Below are 16,863 nucleotides of genomic sequence, written 5' to 3' on the forward strand. Positions count from 1 at the left end.
TTGTTGGAAAATTATAAATAAAATATTCAGAAAGGTCTTAGTAGACATCACTGTACTGTTGATTATTATTATTATTTCAAATTAAAGGCTGTCAGTCTTTACCCACTCTTCAGTATTCCATTTGGAATTTGGAATTTTTGTAAAGTGTGAAATGTCCAATGATATCACCACCAAAAACATTCTTGATAACATAAATCTATTATTTAGTATGACATATTTGGTGGCGTAGATTTCCAAGGTTTCCCAACTATTTGGAAAATGCAATTGTACTCTGTTGTTGTTTAGTCGTTTAGTCGTGTCCGACTCTTCGTGACCCCCTGGACCAGAGCAGGCCAGGCCCTCCTGTCTTCCACTGCCTCCTGCAGTTTGCTTAGACTCATGTTTGTAGCTTCGAGAACACTGTCCAGCCATCTCGTCCTCTGTTGTCCCCTTCTCCTTGTGCCCTCCATCTTTCCCAGCATCAGGGTCTTTTCCAGGGAGTCTTCTCTTCTCATGAGGTGGCCAAAGTCTTGGAGCCTCATCTTCACGATCTGTCCTTCCAGTGAGCACTCAGGGCTGATTTCCTTAAGAACTGATAGGTTTGTTCTTCTTGCAGTCCATAGGACTCTCAAGAGTCTCCTCCAGCACCAAATTGTACTCTAGGAAGATATTAAGTAGCTGTCCTAAGTAGCTTTCAAAATTCTCCAATTCAAATTGAAACTAATGTGAATTTTCTCATGCAAATGGCAGGTGTCTATGATGCAATTTGGACTGCAACAGGGGACAAAGGGTTAAGGTCCCTTTGCCTCACACACAGAGATCAAGGCCCCAGGCTGGATTATTTGTGAAAGCAAAATCCTGCACTGGAGAACAGGCAGTGGGATTAACATCATGTGTAGTTTCGCCATCTCCACCTTTCTCTTGTGGAGTTCAAAGCTGCTGCAAGACCCAAGGACAGCTCTGTCCCCCATCTATTTAGGCAACACTAATGAGACCAGCGATGTCACGCTGGCCACGTGACCCGGAACTGTCTTCGGACAGCGCTGGCCCCCGGCCTCTTTGAGTGAGATGGGCGCACAACCCTAGAGTCTGTCAAGACTGGCCCGTACGGGCAGGGGTACCTTTACCTTTACCTTTAATGGGACCAAACAACATTGGCCATACCTGCACATTTTAAAATGTCATGTATGCCAACATTTGCCATCAATGCCCTTCTCTTGTTGTGCGGGTCAAAACAGGTCAGCCCCTGTCTGAGAGAATAAATGGACACAACACAGACATTAAAAGAGGGCGGCACTAAGAAAACAGTGTTTCCCCAAGGACTTCTAGAGCAAGCCTTCAAGTGCCACACTTGGAAAATGAGCATTTCGCAAAGACACTGCAATATGCAAGCTGCTGAATTGGAATTATTTGACACTCTGGAGATTGGTCTCAACACATTCTGGGAGCGGCCAGCTCATTAACGTAAGTAATTGTCTCTCTTGAGGTGTGTTTTTATGCTATTGATCTTGATGTGCCTATTCATCACCAGCGGCTGCTTGTGGGGAGTGGATCACTCCCACACTGCTCTAGATGTAGAGTGACACACCTGCTGTTGTCTTTTGCGGTGCTTGACCTCTTGACCTTACTTTGTACAAAAAACCCCAGTGATTTTATTTGATTTTTTCCTTTCTGCTTGGAATATTGTGAGTGTACACTGTTCTGTTTTCTGGGTGCAAGCCTCAGCAGAAGACAAGGCCAGAGTACCTTGCACAGCTTTGTGCAGGATGACATGGGAGCAGAACTCAGGTGTTGCTTCAGGTGTTGTGGAAGGGGGGATTTTTGGGTTGTCTTTGTGTTTTCATTATGTATTTTGTGTTTTTTATATTGTAATTTTGTGTTCTGAGATCTACGTATACACATTTAATAAATAATAATAAGTCTTTGAACAAGACTGCTCTTACGTCCTTGCAGTTTGGGCAGACTAGTAAGTAGTGGGGTAAATAAATCTTCAGGCACATCATCGCCACATTGGCAAACTCTCTTTTCTTCAGGGATCTGACGAAGGCACCCTTCAACTATGGCCGAGCGCATAGGCTGTAGCCGCAGAGCTGTAAAGGTTTGTCTTCATTTGATATTTGTGAGGAGTCTGAATGGGGAGTTTGCCATAGCAAGACAGGCAGGCAGGCAGAAATGCAATCTTTTCATGTGGCGAGATGCCATCTCAAAGTCTAATGAACTCGGAGTGTCCGAAGAAAGGCCAGACTTACCAATAACTTGTGGCATTTCCTCATTCCTGATTATATGCTTGTAGATAAGACACTTCACTTTTGAAAGAAAGATATATATATAGCTTATCCCAGCCAAACCAGTCCCATTTTGTTAACTGATCTGTTTTGCTGAGTTGGTGTTCCCTTTGCGTCTTCTGCTCAGATTGCCCCAGGAGCAATTCAGTCTTTTTCATAATTGCCAGTGCTGGAAAGTGGGGCAGCTGATAAGATCTCTTTTTCTGGCCTTATCCAAGATTAATCGCAAAGAAGACTTCCCTCCCATTTTTCTCACTGGCATATTTGCCTGAGATAATGAGGCATCATGAACTCTACTTTGAGGTCATGAGAGTGAAGAACAATATTCCATGAAATTTGAATTGAACAGTAGTTAAAGAATATTAGGTGAGTTTAATCAAGAGTTGCGAGCTACTGCTTGTTTTTCAGACCTGCCATGAAACAGCTTTAGCATGATCTGACATCACAAAGGAGAAAGGTGTGTAAAATTATGAATGGTGTGGAAAGTATGAGGGGTGGGAATTTGTTCTCTCTCTGATAATACTGGTGCTTGCTGGGATGGGATGAGCGGGTGTCATCCAACAAAACCAATTGGAAGAAGGTTCAGCACAGATAAAGGGAAAAAATTCTCTTGCACAATAATACCCCTATGGAATTTATTGTCAAATTATATGGTGGTCACTAGCTTGCATAGCTTTTTAATTATTTTTTATTTATATTTTTCAAGTTTATACATTTCATTATTTTTACAATCATTTTGACATTTCAAAACTTGACTTCCTTCCCCCTCTTTCTGTAGTTCCTTAAATTTATTTTTAATATCTTCTGCATATCTCACCCAAATTAACTTAATTTGCTCATTTATTCATCTTCTTTAAATATATACTCTTAAGAAACTGCAGGTTATTACAATAATCCTGCCAATGTTTTTATCTGTTTACAATTTATCTGTAAATATTCAATAAACCATTTCCATTCTTTTATTAAAATATGTTATATTGATTTCTTATTCTTCTGGTAAGTTTCGCCATTTCTGCATTTTCCATAAGGTTTTGTATCCATTCTTCCTTTTCTGGGACTTCTGTTTCTTTCCATTTTGTAACATTCTTTGCAACATTCTTGCCGCTGTAGTGGCATACATGAATCAGTTTCTATACAGTTTAGGTAGTTCTGTCCCTATAATTCCCAAAAGGAAATATTCTGGTATTGGAAAGACCAAGTTCTCCGAGTGCATGTTCTGGAAGTTGGGCAATAGGGACAGTACAGGATTCCTTTTGGTGTACCGACCTCCCCGCTGCACCAAGGATTCCCTGCCTGAGCAGATGTTCTCCTGGAGACACCTAGTTTGGTTGTCCTAGGGGATTTTAACATCCATGCCGACATGACCTTACAAGGGGTCATTCGGGACTTCGTGAAAAGCATGGCCTCCATGGGGCTGTCCCTGAATAAGTCTGGCCCGAATCATAGTCGCGGAAATGCCTTAGACCTGGTGTTCACCTCTATAGATGTGGGTGATCTGACACTAAGTAAAAGTGAAACAAGTGCCATGGTCAGACCACTTCCTGGTGCAACTGGACTTCTCCACAACTCTTCCCCTCTACAGGAAGGTGGGACTGATCTGGGTGGTCTGCCCCTGCCACTTAATGGATCCAAATGATTTCCAGAGAGTGATAGGGGATGTTATATCCTATGTTGATGGCCTTTCAGCTGATTCCCTGGTGGCCCACTGGAATGCAGAGTTAACCAGAGCTATTGACTGTCTGGCTACGAAGCGCCCTCTCCGATTGCAATGGAGCCCAGACAGCCCCACTGCAGACAGTTTTCCCCAGAGCTGAGGGCAATGCAGTGGCGTAGTGTGGGGGGTGCAGGGGGGCCCCGGCCGCACCGGCCGCAACATATGGGGGTTAGGGTTAGGGGGCGCAAATCCACAGGTTAGGGGGCGCAAATCCACGGGTTAGGGGACGCAAATTACTTGCCTTGCCCCGGGTGCTGACAACCCACGCTACGCCACTGGGGCAATGAAACAATTGCTGAGATGGCTGGAGCGCTGGTGGTGGAAAACTCACTCTGAATCTGACCGGACACAGGTTAGAGCTGCTATTTTCTGCAGATGCAATAGAGGCAGTGAATAAAGTCCTCTTCGCCATCGCTATCACCACTTGATAGGCTCGACGTTGAGCACCATGGTCTAAACCACTGCACCTCTGGCGCTTGCTGATGGGAAGGTAAACAGCATTGTTGTGCGCTCTGGTTTCCGTCATGGTGTCCCGTCGCGCCAGAAGCAGTTTAGTCATGCTGGCCACTTGGCTCGGAAAGTTGTCTGCAGACAAGCACTGGTTCCCTCAGCCTGAAGTGATATGAGCACTGCCGCCCCAGAGTCGCCTTTGACTTGACTTAACCGTCCAGGGGTCCTTTGCCTTTTACTTTACCCCTGCCCAATGCTTTGGTCCTGATGAAAACTATGACCAAAAATAAGGGGAAAACAGAGTTTATTATGTACTACATTTATATCTCACCTTTCGTCCAAGAAGCTCCAACATGGTTCGCCTTCTGCTCCATTTTTATCTTCTCCCAAACCCTGCAAGGTATTTCAAAGTTCTCCAATTCACCTTGAAACTAATGTAGGGCTAAGTAGTTCTCCATTTAAAGATTATAAGTCCTAAACTTATCTTGGCACTTTTGTGCCCAAGGGGGGTGGGGCGCGGAGGGGTGGGGTGCACAACAGTTCAGGGTAGGAGAGGGGCAGGGAGGCTGCTCTCTGCTGCCACCAGGTGTGGGATGTGCCATGGCTGAGGAGGGGCAGTTGAATGTGGCGTTGAATGTTATTTTAAATGAAATTCAGGGTGGAATGAATCCTTCCCTAATAGCGAGAGCTTTAAAGGCAGTCCTAGCAAGTTTTCTCGTCAGGTGTTTAATTCTGTTCCTGTAGTATCTGTTTCTGGAGAAATGCACTAGGCCATAATGTAAGCCCTTAACAACTCGGGTCCAGTTGATCTTCAAGACTGCCTTACCCAATATGCACCTATGCAACGGCTTTGATTGATGGAACTGGAACTTTTTCAGGTGCCGCATAATACCTGCACTGCATTTGTAAGAACTCGGTCGTTTAGTGTGGCGGCACGAGTACTTGGGAACTCCCTGCCTATTGAGATCAGGCAGGGGTCTTCACTGAATTCTTTCTGGTGCCTGAGAAAAACATTCTTATTTAAACAAGCCTCCTCAGATGTTTAGAAAGTTTGTATGAGTTTTAATTTGTTTTAGTCTATTCTATTGTGGTTTTAACCTTTTGTATGCTTTAAATTATGGTTGTAATTTTTTTAGTGATGATTTTATTGTGTTGTTGTTTTTTTGTAAACTGCTTTGAGGTTTTTCTGCAATCAAGTGGTGTATAAATTTTGTGAAACAAACAACAAATAACACTAGTTGTGCATAAGAGACAGCAGGTAGGCAACCAATGTCAGGAGCTGCTGGGGTTAGAACCAGGAACCCTAATCTTTGTGCACAGCTGCCCCATGTGGTGAACCACCAGAACTGCAAGTGGAAGCATCTTTGGCAGGGGAAGGGTGTGCAAAATTTTCTCAGGCTTTGGGTTGGCCATTGAGCCCTCCTGGATAATAATAATAATAATAATAATAATTTATTATTTGTACCCCGCCCATCTGGCTGGGTTTCCCCAACCACTCTGGGCGGCTTCCATAGAAACAAAAAATACAATAAAATATCACAGATTAAAAACTTCCCTGAACAGGGCTGCCTTAAGATGTCTTCTGAATGTCAGGTAGTTATTTATCGCTTTGACATCTGCTGGGAGGGCGTTCCACAGGGCGGGCGCCACTACCGAGAAGGCCCTCTGCCTGGTTCCCTGTAGCTTTACTTCTCGCAATGAGGGAACCGCCAGGAGGCCCTCGGAGCTGGACCTCAGTGTCCGGGCAGAACGATGGGGGTGGAGACGCTCCTTCAGGTATACTGGGCCGAGGCCGTTTAGGGCTTTAAAGGTCAACACCAACACTTTGAATTGTGCTCGGAAACGTACTGGGAGCCAATGTAGGTCTTTCAAGACCGGTGTTATGTGGTCTCGGCGGCCGCCCCCAGTCACCAGTCTAGCTGCCGCATTCTGGATTAGTTGTAGTTTCCGAGTCACCTTCAAAGGTAGCCCCACGTAGAGCGCATTGCAGTAGTCCAAGCGGGAGATAACCAGAGCATGCACCACTCTGGCGAGACAGTCCGCGGGCAGGTAGGGTCTCAGCCTGCGTACCAGGTGGAGTTGGTAGACAGCTGCCCTGGATACAGAATTGACCTGTGCCTCCATGGACAGCTGTGAGTCCAAAATGACTCCCAGGCTGCGCACCTGGTCCTTCAGGGGCACAGTTACCCTATTCAGGACCAGGGAGTCCTCCACACCAGCCCGCCTCCTGTCCCCCAAAAACAGTACTTCTGTCTTGTCAGGATTCAACTTCAATCCATTAGCCACCATCCATCCTCCAACCGCCTCCAGGCACTCACACAGGACCTTCACCGCCTTCACTGGTTCTGATTTGAAAGAGAGGTAGAGCTGGGTATCATCTGCATATTGATGGACACCCAGTCCAAACCCCCTGATGATCTCTCCCAGTGGCTTCATATAGATGTTAAAAAGCATGGGGGAGAGGACGGAGCCCTGAGGCACCCCACAAGTGAGAGCCCAGGGGTCTGAACACTCATCCCCCACCACCACTTTCTGAACACGGCCCAGGAGGAAGGAGCGAAACCACTGTATAACAGTGCCCCCAGCTCCCAGCCCCTCTAGACGGTCCAGAAGGATGTTATGGTCGATTGTATCAAAGGCCGCTGAGAGATCCAGCAGAACCAGGAAACAACTCTCACCTTTGTCCCTAGCTCGCCGGAGATCATCAACCAGCGCGACCAAGGCAGTTTCAGTCCCATGGTGAGGCCTGAATCCCGATTGGAAGGGATCCAAATGGTCCGCATCCTCCAGGCGTGCCTGGAGTTGTTCAGCAACCACGCGCTCAATCACCTTGCCCAAGAATGGAAGATTTGAGACTGGGCGATAGTTGGCCATACTGGCCGGGTCTAAAGATGGTTTTTTAAGAAGCGGTTTAATGACCGCCTCTTTCAGCGGATCTGGGAATGTTCCCTCACAGAGGGAAGCATTCACCACCCCGCAGAGCCCATCGCCCAGCCCTTCCCGGCTTGCTTTTATTAGCCAGGATGGGCAAGGATCAAGGAGACAGGTGGTTGGTTTCACGCGTCCAAGCAGCCTGTCCACATCCTCGGGGGTAACGGATTGAAATTGATTCCATGCAACTTGACCAGACAGAGCTCTAGCACTCTCCCGCCCCGGCCCTGCTCCCACGGTGGTGTCTAGCTCCTTCCGAATATGAGTGATTTTATCTGCAAAAAACTTTGCAAAATCGTTGCAGGAGATCTTGGGGTCTTTACAAGGCCCCGGTGGTAAAGGTGGTTCCGTTAAATTACGAACCACCTGAAAGAGTCTCCTGCTACTATTTTCTGCAGATGCAATAGAGGCGGTGAAGAAAGTCTTCTTCGCCGTCGCTATCGCCACTTGGTAGGCTCGACGTTGAGCTCTAACCTGTGTCCGGTCAGATTCGGAGTGAGTTTTCTGCCACCGACGCTCTAACCGTCTCAACGATTGTTTCATCGCCCTCAGCTCCGAAGAAAACCACGGGGCTGTTCGGGCTCCATGCAATCGGAGAGGGCGCTTCGGAGCCAGACAGTCGATAGCCCTGGTTAACTCCGCATTCCAGCGGGCCACCAGGGAATCAGCTGAAAGGCGATCAACATGGGCTAAAGCATCCCCTACCACTCTCTGGAAACCATTTGGATCCATTAAGTGGCGGGGGCGGACCATCCTAATTGGTCCCACCTCCCTGCAGAGGGGAAGGGTCGCGGAGAAGTCCAGTTGCACCAGGAAGTGATCTGACCATGGCACTTCTTTTGTTTCACTTTTACTTAGTGTCAGATCACCCACGTCACTAGAGGTGAACACCAGGTCTAAGGCATGTCCATGACTATGAGTTGGGCCAAACTTATTCAGGGACAGCCCCATGGAGGCCATGCTTTCCACGAAGTCCCGAGCAGCCCCTTGTAAGGTCGTGTCGGCATGGATGTTAAAATCCCCTAGGACAACCAAACTAGGTGTCTCCAGGAGAAAATCCGCCACGACCTGAAGCAGCTCGGACAGGGAATCCTTGGTGCAGCGGGGAGGTCGGTACACCAAAAGGAATCCTGTACTGCCCCTATTGCCCAACTTCCAGAACATGCACTCAGAGAGCTGGATCTTCCCAGTAGGACGCCTGGTGCAAGCTAGTGACTTCCTAAAAATCACTGCAACCCCCCCTCCCCGCCCACATGACCTGGGTTGCTGTGCGTAAGAGAAACCTGGTGGGCAAGCAGCGGCAAGGACAGGCCCATCTGCTTCCTCCAGCCAGGTCTCCGTCACACATGCCAGGTCAAATCCTCCATCCACAATCAAGTCGTGGATGGCAGTGGTTTTATTCATCATTGACCTGGCATTGCACAGCAACACTTTCAGGTCATGTGGGTTTCCCCTGTTGATTCCAGTATCCATCCGGTCAAGGCCAGACCCGGAGGCAGGGATAGTCCTCAGACAACGACTAAACCTGCCTCCTCGGTAATGACATGGTCTGGTCTTAGCGTAACTCCGCCTCCTGCCCATGATCACCGAGATCGGATGTCCCAGTGCTTTCCCCCCTGTGAAACTTGTCCCAGCCATTATGTTGGCTGGGGAGCCACTCCCAGGCAGCCCTGATCCCACCCCTTAAAAACAAAACACAAACTATACAAAACCAATAAAACAACAACAAAAGGAACAGAACAATTGTACTAAAATTAATCCCCAACCAACTATCCATCCCACCCACCCACCCCCAACAAAGGAAAAAAGAAAAAAAGGAATAAAAACCTAAATTGCCACCGACTGCTTGAGGACATTTTAAAGCACGATGACCACCTGGAACAGGGAAGCAATGGCAGAACACTTCCCACACTTCCCCAAAAGTTTGTTCCAGATAAGGGCCTGGGCCACGCCCCCTGGGCCAGTTGGAAAAGGCCCTGGAAGGGAGCAGGCCCTGCAGTCCTCACCCAGCCGATGGTCCGAGGCTTTCCTGCAGCAGGAGTCCCTTTATAGCCGGGAGAGAGGGCCTGGGCCACGCCCCCTGGGCCAGTTGGAGAAGGCCCTGGAAGGGAGCAGGCCCTGCAGTCCTCACCCAGCCGATGGTCCAAGGATAGAAAAGGATATAAAGGGCTTCCTGTTTGAGCAACTCCAGTTTTCCTTGCTCTCAAGTTTCAGTGTGTTCTTCAGCTCTGACTCCTGGCTTGGTCCCTCGCCTCAAATTCCCTGGCATAACTTGTGGCATCCCTCTCTGTCCAGCCCTTGTATGCAAAGCAGCATCAGTTTCCTCAAAATAGCATGCTGATACTGCCTGATGGTTGGGAATGGAAAGTACAAGAAGGACCACTGTCAAGTAGGTACTGCTGGCCATGCTGTTGGCAAGTGGCTGATGGGCCATTGGCCAGCAGGGGCCTCAGACACAGCTTTCATCTTCATTTCTTTTTAAGGCAAGTGTCTAGCCCTCCTAGAAAGGAAGCCATGAAGCAAAATGTGCATGTACCCTTCTAGGATTTCAGTGAGATGAGCCAGCCCTTCAGTCCTTTTTTCCAATGAGTAAAGTCAGAGATGTGATTGATGAGTGAGTTGTCTGGACACTAGGTGACAGGAATTTCTGGGGTCCCAAAGAGCTATGTTCACCCCCCTCCTTTAGTGCACTTCTGCTCATTTTCTAGTCCTTTTAATTTCTGTAGTTTGTCCTTTCTTTTTTTCCTAACAACCAGGATGCATATTTTCTGTGTGGGTTCGTCTGAGATCTGGTACTCCCTATAAGTTATTATCTGCAAATACCAATAATATAATATATGTTATTATCTGCAAATATAATATATATATCTGCAAATACCAATAAGTGTGAGTGGAAGTTAAAGAAAACTGAGAGCTTTGCAGAGAGGCTTAGCATGTCTTCAGCTGGGCAGGAACTGAAGACTCATTAAGAATCCACTGCACAACCAACTTCCAGTGCAATGGTGTGCATGTTTATCTGTCTCTAATGGGTGCACTCCCAGGAAGGTGGGCACTGGATTATAGACTAGACTTTGGTTTAAGATTGGCATTGGGGAAAGGTAGGGATCAGCTATGTGGCCTGCAGAAATTAAGCTACTTCTAGTATGGAAATGCAATTATTGGGAGAGCTTCACTTGTTCACATTTTTTATGTGTGTAGCTAATGATTTATTTTTGGGACCTCCACACCACCTGCAAAGAGGGCATAAATTTGCACATGCAAATTTTATGTAAATGTGTGTCCTCTTCTGTGAGTGGGTCAGAGAACCTCATCCACATACAAAGTACTGGATCAGAAAATCCATGTCCTCCCCACCCCTGTGTACAGGACCAAATGTACACCAGCCATCAAAGCCTGTATAGCTGGTAAGAACTTTTAGCTAGCATATTATTAGAAAACATATTAACTAATTGAGGATAAGTATATCAACAATCATAGTAATGCTCATGAAAGTTAGATTGCCAGCAGCTAAAAATGATTATAGTGCAGCCACGAATGCCTGTGGAAGTTCAGCTTCCAGACCAAGCGTCTTATTTCCAGGCAATGCACACAGCAGTTGCGAAAGGGTGCTGTGCAAGAAGACAGAACGAAGGAACGCTGTACTTGTAGAAACAGAGTTGTAGAACATCCAATTCTCTAACTGCTGGCTCACTTGTAACAGAGAACATATTGTTTATCTCCTTTATTGGTCAGGCAATCTAGCAGTAGCTGGAGAAATTCTGCCCACTTTTGCATTTTAAATTAGCAAACATTTTGTTAGTAAACTTGCACAACAGACTGGTAAAACAGTATTTCTGTTGTGCCTATACATTCATTCCTATAAAAGTTGAAGAGTTTCACAAAATTTCTTTATTTTGCAGTTTGTTTTACCCATTTATAAGTATATAATTCCAATATTTGTTTGTGTATGCATATCTATTTTCTATCTGATTGGAATTATAATATTCCCTTTATTATTTATTTTATTGTTCACTCTCCTAAAATATATTGACAACCATGTCAGGAGTGCTCTGATGGTGTTTCCTGCTTGGCAGGGGGTTGGACTCGATGGCCCTTGTGGTCTCTTCCAACTCTATGATTCTATGATTCTATCTCCCAAGTAAAGGGAGTTCACTATTTAAGCCTCATTGCTTTCAGTGAGTAAGTTAAGCACATCTCTCTCTCCTATTTTAGTAAGTGGAACTTAAAAGTGCTCAAATTTGGCTGGGTCATCACTGGTAAATACTGGATTTTGAAATAAGCTAAGTTTCTATTATGTGATAGAAACTTCTCCCTGCACAAATTGCTACTAGGTTGACAGACAGAGTGTGATTCTTTTGGTGGATTTCACTGTCCTTGACCGTGGCATCCTCTTGGACCTGGATCACCTTGCAGGGCAGTGGGTAGGCCACCTACCTGGCTCGTTATTCCTCGAAAGCAGGCCCCACACAGACCAGACCAGAGATCCATCTCGTTAAACATCCTCTTCTCCCAGTGGCCAACCAGACGCCTATGGGAAGCTCACAAGCAGGACAGGAGCAAAATAGCACTCTCCCAACTTGCGTTTTCCAGCAACTGGTATTCAGAGACATCCTGTCTCCAGTATTGGAGATAGTACGCCATCATCATGGCTAGTTGCTATCAGAGGCGGAGCAAGGTGGGTGCAGTGGGTACGGCTTGCCCCAGGTGCCACCCCCCGGGACAGTGCTTGGTGCAGGCAGCACACCCCCTGGAACACACACCCCACCGGGACGCTCAGTGCAGGCGGCGCACCCCCCCCCCCCACATCTGAAGTTTGGTCAGAATATCGTTTCTTGTAACCTGAATTCACTGTTTCAGGCCCTGTCCTTCAGAGCTTCCTCCATCCTCTTTGTAACAGACCTTTAGATATTTGAGGATAGCTGTCAAACCTCCTATTTTCCAGGCTAAACATACCCAGCTCCCTCAACCATGCCTCACAGCACTTGGTTTCCAGACCCTGTCTCATGCTGGTCACCCTCCTCTGCACATGTTCCAGCTTGTCAACATCCTTCTTAAATTGTGGTGCCCCGAACTGGACACAGTATTCCAGATGTAGTCTGACCAAGGTAAAATAGAGTGGGACTATTACTTCCCTTGATCTGGACACTATACTCCTGTTGATGCAGCCTAGAATAGCATTAGCTTTTTTTGCTGCTGCATCACACTGCTGACATGTTAAGCATATGGCCTACTAAGACCCCTAGATCCTTTTCACACGTACAAGTAGTAAGCTAGGTGTCCTTAGCTTATATTATCTTTGTGAATCTAGTCCTTCTTGCCTAACTGTGGAACCTTTCATTTGTCCCTACTGAAATTCATTCTGTTAGTTTGGGCCCAGTTCTCCAATCTGTTAAAAGTAATATTGAAATTATGCCAATAAAGGTTGAATGAATGAGTAATCTTGAATCTCGATTCTGTCTCCTGCGGGACTGGCCACACCTCCCAGTTTGGTGTCATCTGCAAATTGGATGAGCATCTCCTCAACACCTTTATCCAAGTCATTTAGAATGACATTGGACAACAAGGGGCGCAGGACAGATCCCTGCAGCACCCCACTTGTCAACCAGCAACAAATCCACCTAACACTCATCTAATTCAGCCTACATTTTACCCGATTCTCCACTAGAGTATCACGGGGAGCCTCGTTTCTGTTTCTTTTTTTTTTTTTTGATGAGTGGATCAGGAGAATGTTGTGGACATAGTGTATCTTGATTTCAGTAAGGCTTTTGACAAAGTCCCCCATGATGCTGTTGAGAGGAAGCTGGTAAAATGTGGATTCAACAAGGGAACTGTTTGGTGGATTTGTTGCTGGTTGGCAGGTCCAGTGGCGTAGAGTGGGGGAGGGGATAGAGGGGGCCATTGTCCTGGGCACGTTTTTTGGAGGGGGTCTTAGTAGTCATAGCATACTTTTTCAAAGTGCTCACGGACTGACTGTCAAATCATCTGTTCTAGGACCTTTCCTTGTATTGATCTCAAGCTCACAGATATTTTCTTGGGTCTTCTTTCCGTCCACACACGTCCAACAGAATAATATTTTCCTGCATTTATTTAGGACTAGCTTAAGATTGCCAGAAGAAGTATCAGCAACCTCAGATATGCAGAAGACACAACCTTGATGGCAGAAAGTGAGGAGCAATTAAAGAACCTTTAAATGAGGGTGAAAGAGGAGAGCGCAAAATATGGTCTGAAGCTCAACATCAAAAAAAGGAAGATCATGGCCACTGGCCCCATCACCTCCTGGCAAATAGAAGGGGAAGAAATGGAGGCAGTGAGAGATTTTACTTTCTTGGGCTCCATGAACACTGCAGATGGTGACAGCAGTCACGAAATTAAGAGACACCTGCTTCTTGGGAGAAAAGCAATGACAAACCTAGACAGCATCTTAAAAAGCAGAGACATCACCTTGCCAACAAAGGTCCATATAGTTAAAGCCATGGTTTTCCCAGTAGTGATGTATGGAAGTAGAGCTGGACCATAAAGAAGGCTGATCGCCGAAGAATTGATGCTTTTGAATTATGGTGCTGGAGGAGACTCTTGAGAGTCCCATGGACTGCAAGAAGATCAAACGCATCCATTCTGAAGGAAATCAGCCCTGAGTGCTCACTGGAAGGACAGATCGTGAAGCTGAGGCTCCAAGACTTTGGCCACCTCATGAGAAGAGAAGACTCCCTGGAAAAGACCCTGATGTTGGGAAAGATGGAGGGCACAAGGAGAAGGGGACGACAGAGGGCGAGATGGTGGGACAGTGAGCTACCAGCATGAGTTTGACCAAACTGCGGGTGGCAGTGGAGGACAGAAGTGCCTGGCGTGCTCTGGTCCAGGGGGTCACAAAGAGTCAGACACGACTAAACAACAACAAGCAGCTTTCAAACAGCAACCAACAAGTTAGATACACTAACTTGTTTTCCCAGTCTGTGAATTGTTTCCCTCCATGTATAAAGATAGTAGTAAGCTATGTCCAAAAAGGCATTGGAAAGCTGCATGTAAAAGTTTTACTACCTTATGTCAAATTTAAATCATTGTTTGCACTTTCTGAGCGGTAGAACGAAGCAAGTAAAGGGGATCAGGGAGCCCTGGCCACCGCGGAGCAGAGTAAGTCGACTGAGCTGAATGGGACTCCAATACTTAGTATTGGACTTAACTTCCCTTTCTTCTTTAAATTGAAGAAGATGGAAAAACACACATTCTAAGAAAACACCGCTTCACCACTGTAAAGAGACTAAAGCAGCAATAAAGATGCTAGAGATTCCTCCCCCGGACTCCTTCCTTCCCTCCTCCCTCGGCTCCTCTGACCCCGTCTTGCCTTTGTCTCCTTGGCGGGGGAAGGCAGCTCCCCCCCCCCCCAAGCGCTCGTTTCCTGGTCGGATCCTCTTAAAGAGGCAGCGCAGAGCGAAGCCCGGACAAAAGGCCCTTGTGCTGCTGCTTCCCTCACCTTTCCGCGGCTCGGCGATTTTTAAGCCAACCACGTGGTGCTGCCGGCTCTCGGCGGGGGGGGGGGGGCGCTGCTCCGCGACTCCTTCCTTCGAAAGGAAACACGGATTGTGCGGAAGTTCGTGCGAAGCCCCCCCCCCCCGCCAGGCTGAGCCCGGGCGCATTTTACTCGGCAGAGGCTCCGCCGAACTCAGCGGGGCTTACTCCCAAGTAGTAGCTCTGTCTATTATTGCAGCTTTACAAGTCGGGCAGCTCGGAGCGCGCCCTTAGCCTGCCGCGCCGTGCACGCGCAACAGCCGCGCCTCAGCCCCCCTTGGCAGTGTCTGCGCGATCCTACGCGCCTGTCTCCGAAGTCAGTCTCCCGGAGTTCCGCAGGCTTGCTCCGTCTTCGGTGTGCAGGAGGACTGCGGCGGCGGCAGCACCCAGTAACCTGCTATCCTAGCTTTGCAGCCGTGAGCTGACCAGACCAACCCCCGCGCATCTCCTTGCGCTCTTTTCTCGTTTCCTCGATTGAAAGTGGCCTTCTTGTCATTTTGCTCCCATTTCCGTGCCAGTCTGGAAATGTAAGCTCGCCGCTCCCTCCAGCTGCTTTTTCCCGCGAAGGTGAAGCGCGCTTTTGTGCCTACCGATCCTCCCCCTCCTCCTCTCTCACAAGATCCCTTTTATTTATTTCCCTGTAACCTGAGCCAGCCGCCCCCCCGCCCCCCGCTCTCTCCGTTTCCTGGTGGATCCGGCTCCTTTAAGAGGCAGAGCTCAGTGCTGGGAACTCACGTCACTTTGCAACCCAGAAACTCTCCAGATCAATGAGCGAAGAAGAGCCGCTTTTCGCAGTTCTGCCTTTCAGTTTCTCTCTTCCAGGAAAGGGAGAATTCCCACATTCGCGGGCAGCGAGAGCAGGAGGGGGAAGGGGCGGACTCGGAGGAGCGACTGCAGCTCTGCGGGAGCACGAAACACTTTCTTTTTTTAAAGAATCGGAAAATCAAATTCCCGTCCTCTTCTTTTTGTATCTGCTGAGAACCCCAAATGCCAAAGTGAGCCATGCAGGGCGCATCTCCCCGGGCAGATCGGCTGCGGTCCTTGTGGATTTGTCTTTCTGGAAAGATGATCGGAGGAACTTCTTAAAGCGCCTGCGGTTGGCTGGGAAAGGATTTCTGCGGGGGTTGGAGGAAGAGGAAAGGAAAGAGGAAAGGGGAGAAAAAAAAGAAAGACGAGAACTTCCTGGTCTCTTTATTTCCTCCTCTTCTGAGACATGTCTGAGGGTCCTGGCCAGTGTTGCATCAAGGTAAAAGCTCCTTTTAAAAACCCTGTTTTAAAAGGTACTTAGAGCTGATAATGTATGTTCCAACCCCCGAAACTAAAGATGCAATTGTGTATTTAATCCTCGGTCGCTTTAAGGAGTCGCCTAGAGCGGAAATAAGCGCCCGGGTCTCTTCATTTTCTTCCTCCTCTGCCTTGGCGAGACTCCCTTCCCTGTAACCTTGAGTTTCTTCGTCTAAAAAGGAGGTCGACCCTGATCCGTCGGGAGAAACGGAGGCAGAAATCAAGCTTGCTTTCTGTTTATTTGCAGGGGAGTTCTGGCTGTAAACCCAGAGTGGGCTTTACTCTTGTTACACCGCTGGTATGTTGCTTTGCACAGGGATCTCTGAAGCCAGCCTGAACTTTCTGTAGTATTCAGAGGAGAAGTTCCTCCACACTGCAAACTGGAATTCTTCACTAAAGCTGCTGCAGTTAAAAAGAGATGCCGCTCTCCACCCTTTCAAACTAGAAAGACGCTTATGGCAGGTTCCAATCCTGAGCAGCCTAGGTATGTTTACTTGATAGTAAGTCCCACTTACTCCCAAGTACATACAGAGTTAGTTGTAACCTTACTTCTGAGTGGCTGTGCAATGTGATCCTTTTCCTATTTACTCAGAAGTAAGCCCCATTCAACTCAGTGAGACTTGCTTCAGAGTAGAGGTATGTATGTGTGCAGCCCATAAGGAAGGGGAGCTCTGTGTTTTATAAATATTGAGCTTAACACGTTGTATAGGCTGC

The 16,863-nt window shown here is 47.4% G+C and overlaps 1 protein-coding gene and 1 long non-coding RNA gene across 3 annotated transcripts in view; both read left to right on the plus strand.

Moving 5' to 3' along the window:
* Positions 1-16,863, plus strand: part of LOC310677770 — a 204,218-nt gene that overhangs the window by 44,863 nt on the left and 142,492 nt on the right. The window lies entirely within an intron of this gene.
* Positions 15,174-16,863, plus strand: part of ETV6 (ETS variant transcription factor 6) — a 144,182-nt gene continuing 142,492 nt past the window's right edge. Inside the window, exon 1 of one of the 2 annotated variants that reach the window (XM_083440857.1) lies at positions 15,174-16,111. In XM_083440857.1, the coding sequence (XP_083296983.1) occupies positions 16,079-16,111 (33 nt within the window). In that variant the 5' untranslated portion in view covers positions 15,174-16,078. The remainder of the gene's footprint in view (positions 16,112-16,863) is intronic. The other variant, XM_083440856.1, reaches the window with a different exon arrangement.

Source organism: Podarcis tiliguerta (assembly GCF_965153285.1).
Source record: "Podarcis tiliguerta genome assembly, chromosome: 5".
Classification (NCBI taxonomy): domain Eukaryota; kingdom Metazoa; phylum Chordata; class Lepidosauria; order Squamata; family Lacertidae; genus Podarcis; species Podarcis tiliguerta.